The sequence below is a fragment of the Leptopilina boulardi genome, unplaced genomic scaffold, assembly GCF_019393585.1.
Source record: "Leptopilina boulardi isolate dan_hultmark-lab unplaced genomic scaffold, ZJU_Lbou_2.1 LbouV2_123, whole genome shotgun sequence".
NCBI classification, from domain to species: Eukaryota; Metazoa; Arthropoda; class Insecta; order Hymenoptera; family Figitidae; genus Leptopilina; species Leptopilina boulardi.
The window spans coordinates 4,269,028-4,281,533 of NW_026137667.1; the positions used below are offsets into that span (position 1 = coordinate 4,269,028).

General features: G+C 24.8%; 2 protein-coding genes across 2 annotated transcripts; one reads left to right on the top strand and one right to left on the bottom strand.

Moving 5' to 3' along the window:
* LOC127290995 (methionine aminopeptidase 1) lies at window positions 1-2,095 on the top strand. The gene is made up of 6 exons (XM_051319862.1): window positions 1-193; window positions 502-553; window positions 625-860; window positions 994-1,216; window positions 1,295-1,570; window positions 1,652-2,095. Exons 1-6 carry the CDS (start codon window positions 83-85, stop codon window positions 1,882-1,884), a joined length of 1,131 nt encoding a protein of 376 aa, XP_051175819.1. The 5' UTR covers window positions 1-82; the 3' UTR covers window positions 1,885-2,095.
* LOC127290994 (putative uncharacterized protein DDB_G0271606) lies at window positions 2,096-10,038 on the bottom strand. The gene is made up of 6 exons (XM_051319861.1): window positions 9,854-10,038; window positions 4,454-4,674; window positions 4,028-4,383; window positions 3,138-3,967; window positions 2,746-3,054; window positions 2,096-2,665 (listed from the first exon to the last, which is right to left on the bottom strand). Exons 1-6 carry the CDS (start codon window positions 9,857-9,859, stop codon window positions 2,375-2,377), a joined length of 2,013 nt encoding a protein of 670 aa, XP_051175818.1. The 5' UTR covers window positions 9,860-10,038; the 3' UTR covers window positions 2,096-2,374.
* Between the last annotated feature and the right edge of the window lie 2,468 nt (window positions 10,039-12,506).

The following is a 12,506-nucleotide window of genomic DNA, read 5'->3' on the forward strand; positions in this document are numbered from 1 at the left end:
AACTTACCTTCTCATCACTGTAAAATTTGCAAACTTCTACTACTGTTTATTAAGAAAAAAAATATTAATTTTTGTTTAAATAATGTCATTTGGTTTTAGTCCGTGTAATTCAATAAATTGCAATCAACTTGGAACTTTGCAATGTCCAACTTGTATAAAAATTGGCATAAAAGATTCATTTTTTTGTACTCAGGTGAGAATTTTTAAAAAAAATTTGAGGTTAGATAACATGCCATGTTTAAATTTTCTTTTTTATTAAAAAGAGAAAAATTTTTCTAAATAAGATTCTAATTTAGCTTTACTTATTAAATAGTTTACTTTTTAATCTTATTACTAAAAAACAAAAATAAATTTTTTTCTTATATTTCTTACTGTTAAAACTTAATGAAAAAAAAAGTATGTTTTGCTTGAATTTTTTGAAGCTAAAAATATCTTTATTCTAATTTTTATTTTAATTGGAAAAATTGTATTTTAAATAAATAATTTTTTTTTTTTTCGTAGGATTGTTTCAAGGCCAATTGGAAAGAACATAAAATTTTACATAAACTTGCAAGTAAGTAAGATACATAAATTAAATTCTATTTTAAGATTTTGTTTTTAATTTTAATGTATATGCTATTATAGAGGGAGAAGGAACAAATAAATCTGGTGATTATAATCCATGGCCTCATTATCGTTTTACTGGGGAATTACGCCCTTTTAAAAAAGAATCACGTCGTTTAGTACCTCCATCAATTGCACGTCCAGATTATGCTACACATCCTGAAGGAATTCCTCTAGGTGAACAAGAAGTTAGAGGTTCATCTTTAATTAAAGTTTTAGATGATGAGGAAATTGAGGGAATGCGCATTTCCTGTAAGGTAATTTAAAAAAAAATTACTTTCTCCCAGCTTTTGGATGTTTTAGAATAAATTATTAAATTTACGTTAAATATTAGATTTAATTTAAAATATAAATTTTTTATTTATATTATAATAATTTTGTTATTTACAGCTTGGTAGGGAAGTTCTTGACGAAGCGGCAAAAGCTATTGAAGTTGGAGTTACAACAGCAGAGATCGATAGAATTGTGCATGAAGCATGCCTCGAAAGAGATTGCTATCCTTCGCCTCTTAATTATTATGAATTTCCCGCTAGTTGTTGTACTTCTGTTAATGAAGTAATTTGTCATGGTATTCCTGATAATAGACCATTAAAAGATGGTGATATTTGCAATGGTATATTATTTTTTTTTATTTTATTAATAAAAATTAAATTCCAAATCTTTATTTAATGTATTTATTTTTCAATTTCAGTTGATGTAACAGTTTATCATAATGGATTTCATGGCGATTTGAATGAAACATTTTTCGTTGGTAACGTTAAGCCAGAGGTGAAAAAACTTGTTGAGGTCACACACGAGTGTCTTTCGAAAGCAATTGACATTGTGCGACCTGGCGAAAAATATAGAGAAATTGGTAATATTATTCAAAAACATGCACAAGCACATGGATTTAGTGTTGTTAGAAGTTATTGCGGCCATGGAATTCATCGTCTTTTTCATACTGCACCAAATGTTCCTCATTACGCAAGTAAATAGAAAGAAATATTAAAATTTTATTAATAGTCTTAAAATTTAAAAATGTAATCGAACATTGAAATTTGATTTCTAGAAAATAAAGCGGTTGGTGTAATGAAAGCGGGACATTGTTTTACAATTGAACCGATGATTTCACAAGGAACATGGAAAAGTGATACGTGGCCGGATAATTGGACAGCTGTTACAACCGATGGCTTATGGTCTGCACAATTTGAACAAACTTTATTGGTCACAGAAACAGGATGTGATATTCTAACAAAACGACGTACCCACGATGGAAAACCATGGTTTATGGATAAAATTTAATCGGAATAGGACTTACCATTTTTTTTTTCGTGTGTATTTGTGTGAAAGAAGGATTTCATAGACTATAAAAATTCTAATCCGGTAAGATTTTTAATTAATATCATATATAATTGATTTATCCTTCCAAAAGCACTAATTCTCGTGTAAATAACACGTTAAAGGAAAGAAAATAACGTGAAATAAAAAGCAAAAATAAAAAATATAGAAAATATTTTTTTCTTCATAGAAAAAATACTTTATTAACAATATTGAAAATAAATAATATTATATCTAAAGCAAATATGTTTAAATAAATATAGAGGAATTTTTTTTTCTTCATTTTTACAGTCTTTCGGTAATATGAACATAATTATAATAATAATTCAATATTTAATTTATTGTATTATTAGAATTTTGTTTTTATAGTTTGATAAAAAAAAAGTTTTTCTCTTATTTAATAAATGCTTATGAACTGTATTTACAAAAAAAAAAAAAATATGAATCTAGGAAATTATTTGCCTGTTTTTTTTAATCGCGAACCAAATTCGGATTTACCACTTTGACCATATGAGACATCATCATTATTTTGATTTGTATCCGTACTTTCGGGTTCATCATTTTCATATTCGTATTCTTCGAATGTTTCTTTTTCGGTAGCTGATTGATTTTTAATTTCCTTATTATCCACATCGGGAACAAATATTCTCAATTGTTTATTATTTTCATTTTCTTCTTGATTATTTTGTCGTTGTTTTTTATAACGTTGCTGTTGTCTATATCTCTGTTCATATTGTTCGTTTTCCTGTGGAAAAGAAATTTAAATTTAAATTTAAAATTAAAAATTTAAAATTTTAAATTAATAAAATAAAAGTGAATGATTACCTGTTCTTTTTTTATTTGCTGTTCTCTAAATCTTTGTTGTTGATATATTTGCTTTCGTTTTTCACCTAAACGTTGTTTTTGTTGTAATTCCTCTTCTGTTTCTTGTTGTTGTTCAGGTTTTGGAAAATCTTCATCTTTATGATTCTCTGGCAATGGTTCGTCTTGTTGAATTTCTTGTTGCTTTTTTAATTGATCTATAAGATGACTATTGACATTACCGGCTGCAGCGAGAGCGGCCAGTTTTTCAGCTGCCTCTCTATTAGGAAGTGTTGTGTAAAATTGACTCGATATACTACCGGGATTTTTTACCTTCAAAAAAAAAAGAAAAAGAGAAAGTTAATTAAAATTTTAACAAAAATTTAATTAACCAAGTTTTTTTTTTAAATAATTACTTTTTGAAAATGTGTCGTTTGGCCCTTTTGATTTAATGTTTGTTCAAATTCAATATTATTTTCCTGTTGTTCAGATACTTCGGGTGGATAATTTAATTCCTCATTGGGACGGACAATATTTTTAATTGTATCATCAGATGATTCTGGTTCTAAATTATAATCAGCTGTCACTTTACCAGAACCATAATTTTGTCCAATAAGAATTTGTTGTTGATTTTTATTTGCCTGCTCATCATAATTAAATGAATGCATTTGTGGTTGTGAGAAACGTGTCACTCCATTGACATCAGTTTGAAAATATTGTCCCAATTGTTGTTGTAGTAAATGTTGTTGTAATTGTGGTTGTTGGCCATTTGTATATTGTTCGGATAATTGTTGTGGAAGGGAATTTAATAAATCGTATAATTGTGGCGCTGACAATGGTGGACCAATTGGTGCTGGATGACCAACATGAAGATCAGGCAATTGTTGATGGCCACCACCAATTGATGTTGCTTGACTTGCCGTACCTGGGAAACCAACTGCAAGTGAACTATGTAAATTTGTTTGCATTGGAATATTTCCTTGTCCAAAGGGATTATTATTATTATTATTTGTTCCAATTTGATTGACACTATTTGAAATTGGTGTATGACTTAAATAAATTTCATTTGCTTGAACTTCAGGATTGTGAGCAGAGGAAATTCTTGTTGATTCAAATTCAGGTGTAAAATAATTTGGTGATATTGTATGATAGTCTTTTATATTGATATCATTTGCTTCTGTTACTTCATATTGATGTTGTGTTGGTGTTGCACTTGTCACTTGTCTTTGAGGAGTTACACTTGTACCTAAATAATTGAATTTTTTTTTAATTTCCCAAAAAAAATGGATTTATAATAAATTTTTACCTGGAAAATTGATATTGTATTTGGTTTCATAGTGATGTCGTTGTTGATTGTCATCGTGAATTTTTTCAGCAGCCTTTGCTTTAATTAAATTGTAGGGTTTATCCGCGAGACTTAAATTCGGCGCGGGAATTGTGTGAATTGGTCCTTTATCATCATCAATAGCTCCACGATGGGCGGATGGAATTATAACATTTTCTGGCCTATATTCGGGACTGTATTCAGGTGCTTTATTCAATGAATGAAATTCTTTCATTGATTGTCGTTGTGGTAAAACTGCATGATTATTTAAAATAACTGGAATCTGATGAGACTTCCATCCGTTTGGTACAACATTAAAAACAGGAGGCCTTCTGATTCTAGCGATAGGAAGAAAAAGAAAATTTTTTTTTTTCTGGAAATTTTTTTAGTTAATTATTACGCACTTACCTATAATTATTTGTTTTATAAGGAGGTGGTGGTGGTGGTGATCTTTTTGGTGGGAAATTTGAATTTATATGAATGGTATTTCCCATGGAAATTCTTGAGCCAATTGGCCATGATTTTTTATAAATTTGTGGTGGTGGTGCCGGTAGTGGTCTTCGAATTTTATATCTCGCTTCTGAAAGGCAAATGCACAATGCTACTATACAGCCAATCCATCTAATTACCTGAAATTAAAAAGAAAAGAATTTAATTAAAAAAGTTTTCAAGTTATAATATGCCAAAAATGATTGGAGAGAGTAATCTAGAGAAAATTATGATGAATGAATATACAATTTAGGTCAATCTTACGCACTTTAAATTAAGAATCTCTCACCCGCTCACAATATATTTAATTTTAGCTTTAAATTGATATACGCATTATGTTGCGTTTTCATTATATATATATACCTATACCAATCATTTCATAGAAAGTGGAACGAAATTAAAATTCCGTTGATCAAAACGCATATTTATTATCCATGACTGTCAAATTAGACGTTTCATGGTGACGTGGAAAAGTCAGAAATCTTATTGTGAAAGCAAATTGATTGTCTTTTTATGTTGAATGACTTTAGATTATTATAATTTCCAGAAATTAACAATGAAATATTCAAAAAAATTTTTTTTTCATTAATCGTACTTTAAATAGAGTTAGTAATACAATTCATTAAATAATTCGCACACAATGTTTGTTTATGACACGAAAGTGGATTTCCCAAAAAATACATAAAGTTCAAAAAAGAATGTCTTTTTCATTAGTCAAAGTGATATAGAGACAAAAAAAAAAAAAAAAACTTCCAATTATTGCAAAACCCCTTGGGCAATAATTTCTCGAACAAAATGTAAATGAATTAAAAGTTCGCTGTCTGTGATGCAATATCTAATCAATAAGCTACAAGAATTTGATTTTCAAAATTGGTATCTTTGTCATTTGAAAATCAATTATCATTTGCTGTGGCACTTTTTATAGGACGATATAAATTTTTTTTTTTTTAAAGAAAAATGAAGTTATAACTTCAATCGAGATATATATAACGTTTTCAATAAATTAATTTATCTATATAAAAATTTTTTGAAAATTAAAATCGTATTGTACAAATAAGGGGGGAATTAAATTAAAATAATAAATATATGACAATTTGGCTAAATAAAAAATTTAATTAAAAGAAAAATCTACTAAATAAAAATTCAAATAAATAAAAAACAAAGAAATAAAAAAATTTAATTAAATACGAATTCTGTAATATTGCTAATTAAAAAATTCTGAAAAAATAATATTTTGACTTTTCTACAAAATTCAATTAAATAGAAAATAAAATAATTGATTAAATAAATCATATTTGAAAAATTTAAGTATTTCCTGTTTTATAAAGAAAAAAAAAAATTACGTATTGTTTCACATTCTAAAGAGATTCATCTTGATTGATAGAAAGACATTTGTGGATTATATAAAACCTAATTTTACCAAATGAAAGAAACAATGGTCAAAATATTCTTATGTATTTTTCGTTATGGCTAATTTAACATTTTCTAGAAATTTAATGACAAATTTTTATTAAATATATACAAGTTTCTCTCTGATTTGATAAATTATCACAATTTTTTTTTCTTTTATTATGTCAATGAATGAATTTTGCATAATCAAATATAAAATAAAAAAAAAAAGTGAAAATAAAATAGTAACTTCATTATAGTCTATTTAATTAGTGTTAAATGGATTTATTTGAATGCGCGTGTGAAAATGAAAGTTAATAAAATACCATGTGTGAAAATTAAATAAAGTCAAAAAAAAAAACTTTCTTTGAGGGAAACAAATAGAAAAGAAAAAAGAATAATAGTTTTTTAGTAAAATTTTGTGTGGGTGACTTTACGGTACTGCATATTCTCACGTATGGAGAAATATACATTTTTTTTCGAGTTCGTTTATCTTTGTGGTTTCATATAGCATTGTAATGTGTTACAAGTTAACCACGTGGTAATGCCAAACAAACTGGTCAAGTATCAGTCTGTATAGTTATACATATGTCTTGCAAAGAAGCATGTTTCAGTCGTGGATATAAAGTGGAACATTGTGCCACATCGACACACGGGGAAAAGCGAGGATAACCCGCCAATAGTTGTATAGTGTATATAAATTGTTAAAGATACAGTAATAGAGATTATGTGGCGAGAAGAAGGAAGTCCCAAGAAATTACCTCTCGTTCAAAACGGATTAGAAAACCTTGACCGATCTTTAGAGGACGTGTAAGATCGAAATTAACGCATCAAACACGCCTTTTGTTAGCTACTTTATAAATCACTTTTTAACACTAATATTTCTATATTTACCTATCCTTTCTAAATGAACGGTTTTTATTAATTACTCACCATTCAACACGCTCTATTTTTATACAGTTAGAATAACTTTTATCAAAACAAATTTTTTTTTCTTCTAATATAAAACGAATTAATTTTTGAAATATTAATAAAAAAGGAATACAAAACTTTGAAAAAAATTATAAATAGAAATAAAATTGCGGAATTGTCAAAATATGAAAGTTCGATTTGTCAAAACTACACTCAAAAAAAAATTCGTTTGAAGCAACCAAATTTTGGTTAAATCAACAAAATAAATACAGTTAACCGAACATTTGGTTGCATATACCAAAGTTTTTACCAAATTTTTTCTTTGTTCAAAAAATTTATTAAAATAAACCAAACAGTTATTTAGATCAAATAAATATTTATTTGAATTAAACAAATTTTGTTTGAACTAACCAAAAAATTGGTACATTTGGTTCAAACATATCTTTTTTCTGAGTGTATGATGTATAGATAAAAAAAAGTCACTATTAGAATAAGAGAGTTACCCCCCTTTTTGAAATATACATATATAACGAGTGAACTTGTTTTTTGCTTAGAAATTTACTTTTCTGGGTTTATTATTCTCGATTTCCAACCCAGTCATGAATAAATCTTTTTTTGTTAAATTACGCTTCGCAGAATGTTTGACTTTAAGGGACCATTGTGATTTATTACCCACGTTTGAAATTATATTATAATTGTACGACAATTTCTATTTCCTTGATTCATATATGGTAATTTATAAAACAATGTCATTACACGTATTCGTTTTTAAAATTTTTTTTTCACTTTTTATATTATATAAAAATTTGATTTTTTCTTTTTTAAAATTTTCATTAAACTTTACTTTCAAATAATTTTGAGACTTATAAAACAAGATTTTGCTATCATTTTTCTACGCTATAAGTAAAAAGTAAAATCTAATAAAAAATAAAACCTTTATTAAATATTGTGATATGCAAAATAGAAATTTCCATTGAAAAGTAAGATTAAAAAAAAATATATAGAATATTCTTTAGAAACTATAATGTTAGAAAAGAAAAAAAAACTTTTCTTTTTTTTTTTTTTTTGAAGGAATATATATTTGAAAAGACAGGAATGAAAAATAAGAGCCTAATGTAATTTGAAATATATGAGGAAAGTATGTATATATAAGTTTTGCAAAAGAGTCAAAGACGATGTGTGTATATATCGCGGACCAGTTCACCTAGATTTTCGAGAAAAGAAAACAGGATTCTCATCAAAACTGCTCATGTAGAATTATATATATATATACACACTATAAGCGAAAATCGTATATTCTTTATATACAAAGTGATCGGTATAATGATTATTCATGAATACGAAAGCAGTATCCGTTTGTAGATTTATAATGAATTAGAAGTGCAAACATGTATATTACATGCATCAACTGCTTTCTATATATATATCGTCCATTCAATAAGGTCTTTAAATTGCAATCAGAAACCAATTAAATAAGTTGTGTTCTTTTTTTTTTCTTCTCGGTTAAATTATAATATCTAAGAACTTTCTTACATTGAAAATTGAAAGCGAACCACTTGCATATATTAATCAGGCAATATGAATAAAAATCTACTTCAAAAGAAACTGGAGCTATTAAAAAAAAAAAAATAATTAAAACAAAACTATTTTATAAAAAATAGTAGAAAAAATATTAAACTATAACTTTTTTTTTAGAAATAAATTACAAAATTTTTTATTCACTGAAAGAATGATATTCTAAAAATATAATTGATTTTATTTCAAATCAGAGTATAATATTTTTAAAATAATATTGCTTTAAAATTTTTTTTTTTTTATTTTATTCTAAAAATAATAGGAATATTTCTTTATTTTAATAATAATGGTAGTATTGAGAAATAATCTTATTTTAAGAATATTATATATACTGTAAAAATAATGTATTTATTAATTTATAAACAAAAAATTATAATGTAAATTTGAATTAAAAAAAAATTTTAAACAATTTTTAGACTGCAAATGAAGGTGTTAAAACAGTACCGATTTTAGGTATCAAAATAGAACCAAATAACAATTTAGTACCTAAAGTCGGTATTAAATTCGTTTTACAATTAGTTAAATTTTACTAATCAAGCAGTGTTATTAATTATTTATTTTTCAAAAAAAAAAAAATTATTTCACTAATTCGTTGGTAAAATTTAATTAATTTCTAATATTAGTAACATTATATTTTATTATAAATTTTAAATAATTTATTTAAATATAATTTTTTTTTTAATAAACATATATAAATTTTGAAATTTATTCAATTTTTCCACGATATATAAAGAATTGCAATGAATTGTCTGACTATAAAGAGGCATTTCTACTGATTCTGAGAATTAACATAGACAGGAATCCCGATGCTTTTAAATAAGTTTTCTTTTTATCAGTCGAGAAGAAAACTCTCACTGTGCCAAGTTTATTGAAAAAGAAATCCTTGCATTTGAAAAAGGATCGAATTCAATGATTTAATAAATTTGAAATTCATGAGATAAGATGTCAAAGTAATTTACGAAGTGGAAATTTTAATTAATTGAATCCCACAAATATGAGGAATTTTTTTTTTCAATAAATATATATTTTTATTTAATAATATAATGCAATAATTATTTCATTTTTTTTTCCTTTTATAACAGAAACACACATTTTTATTCCTAGTTTTTATTTGTAAAACAAACAAATTCAGAAAAGTGAAATATTTTTCTAATAAAACAAATATACGTTTGTTTTGGTCTTACTTTTTTTTTTTTTTTTTTTTTTAGTTTTGCACTAAAATAAACGATATTTGTTCACTGTAGTCAAGTTAAAAAAAAATCTTTTTCGTACTTTTTGTATTATAAATTTAAAAATACATATAATTTTTTGTTCTTATAAAGAACATTATAAAATATTATAGAAATATTCTTATTTTAAGAATATCGTTTTTTCAGTGATTGCGTATAATTTTTTTTATTTTTATTTTTAAGAGAAATTTAAAAAAAAAATTAAATAGCATACCTTCATGTTTCCGTGATAATAATGATAAATGATTTTGAATTCGTTATCCGCGGATTATTTTTTTTTTTTTTTTTGTATCGCACACTGTGACAAAAAACCGGAAGGCGGGCAAAAACGCGTTACTTGAATCTATAGCCTATGAAGATTGACCGGTAAGGAAGCACTGACTGTTCTGCACGCAATTAGGTCATTGTCCTTCATTTATACTCTCGACTGGGGAATGTTGGTATGTTTCTTTCAAGTCCGAAGCAATGCCTCCTACCTTGTATATATATGTATACACCATTTACCTATTCAATGGTTCCGAAATATATATATATATAGCCAGAGAAAGGTTTTTATTCACCATCTCTGTTTTATATATATATAAAGCATCTTAAGTGCGTAAGGAAGTAATGGCTTTGCGAATTATTATAATAATAATAATAATAATTTTTTTTTCCTTTTTTTAATTGGTGTCTCCAAAATGAAAATGTCCTCGTGTCTAATGACAAAATAATCGTTTAATACCTCCTTCAAAGTCACGGAAGTAGTTTAATCATTTATTATTCACATTATACTTTCTTCGCTGTCTTTTATATTGAATTCATTTGCAGGTGCTCTCTTTTGTACTATAATTACAACTATAACAATGTCTAACACTTTATTAAACTTTCCTTGCATCTCATTATATATTTTTTTTTTTTCTTAATTTTTTCATTCATTCATTATTTTTCCTTTCTTTTATAACTTTTTTTTTTACACTTGTCATTCTTCTAGACAAATTATTGTTTTAGTTGCAAATAATAATTTTTAAATATATAAAGTTTTTCTTTTTCGCTGAAAAGTGATTTTAATCCGAAAAATGAATCTTAATTCTTAAAAGAGAATTATTTCGCGGTATTCTTTAGAAAAAACTTGAAATTGACAGAAAAAAAAAAATTATTATTTATTTTTTTCATGTTTTGGTATTTTGTGTTTTTATATAAATAAAAAAAATCTAGTACAATCAAACTTAATTAAGTGAAACCACAATTAAATGGAACGGCTTATTTAATATCCCTTAAAGAGCTACATCTCACTTATCTCTAAACTTTTTAGATATAGAAAAAAAAATTTTTTTTTTGAACCTCTAAATAAAATAGAATTTTTTTTCTAAATTAATTTATTAAATTAATTTTGCTTTATATTAAACATATTAATAGTAAAAAATAAATCTTCTTGAAATATTTCACAAGAATTATTGTGGAATATTCCTAAGAAATATTCCACAATTTTTCTTTGGGAATATTCTGTGCTATATATTTTTGAACAAATTTAATTTTTTTGAGACGAAAAAAAACTAACGTTTGTTATAATAATAAATGATGAAGAAATGACGTATAAATATATATATATATATGTATTATAATCTCACGGATAAAAATGACGGGACATTTTTTTTTTTTTTCAAATGACATGAAAAATAGAATCATTGTACTTTGAAAGATTTAATAATGAACAAGCACTTTAATCATCAATGTGTATCAGGTGAATGGATATATATACTAAAGAATACCCCAGAGTTTCAACTTTTATATGAAAGCCTTGATATTGAAGCAATGTACCTTTAAAGTCCGGTTGACCGACTTGACTTTTGTGAAACTTTCCGCTTAATCTCTGTAATTGATTTCATTTGCTCCAAGAAGGATCATTGATCCCAATAATGATTTAATAGTACACATATAATTTATAGATTTTCTAATTCTTTAATTTCATTATAATAATGAATTATTATTATTACTTATTTTTTAAAAAGTGGAAAAATTTTATTCTCAATTCTCTTAGCTTCTGATACTTACAGAAATAACATTTATTCAATTAAATTTATTAATAAATTATAATATATTAATTAATTATTTTTTTAATTTAAAAAAATATACTCTAACTATTTGGAGAATAATTTATAATTTTATTTTTAATTAGAAGCCAAAATATATTCTTAAATAATTTTTATATAATTCTATAAATTAGAAAAAAATTTATTTATAGTTTTTATATTATTATTTATACAATTATAAATAATTAATATACATATTATAGAGAACATTCATAAAATTGAAGGTGAAAATAATTAATCGTCAATTTATAAAATTATTTATCTAACAAATATAACAATGTTTTATACATTTTTTTTTTACAAAATTTTATCACTTTGAATTAATAATAATTACATGTATACAATAAAAAAAAGATTATAAAACATAAAGTTAATTATCGACGAAATATTACTAATTAAAATTCGTAATCAACGCGTAAATTAATTTAACATCATATTAAATCTTTGTACAGTAACTCAAAACTCTTAATTAAATAATAATATTAATAATAAATATCTGGTGAAATTTTAGGAAATATAATATATAGCAATAACAATAATTATAACGTAACGAAATGATATAATTAATTAAAAATAACATATTTATAAAGAAAATAATAATACTATTCTAATGTATTTTCACATTTATAAATTATTATTATTATTCTAGTTTAACTAAACATTTGAGGCGCAGTTTTATCCGTCACAATATAATATTGTTTTTACTTATAAATGTTTCTTGATTGAAATATTTTTTTTTTATTTATAAAAAAAGAAGAAACAAATATCTAAAAAATAAATTTTTACAAAATCAAG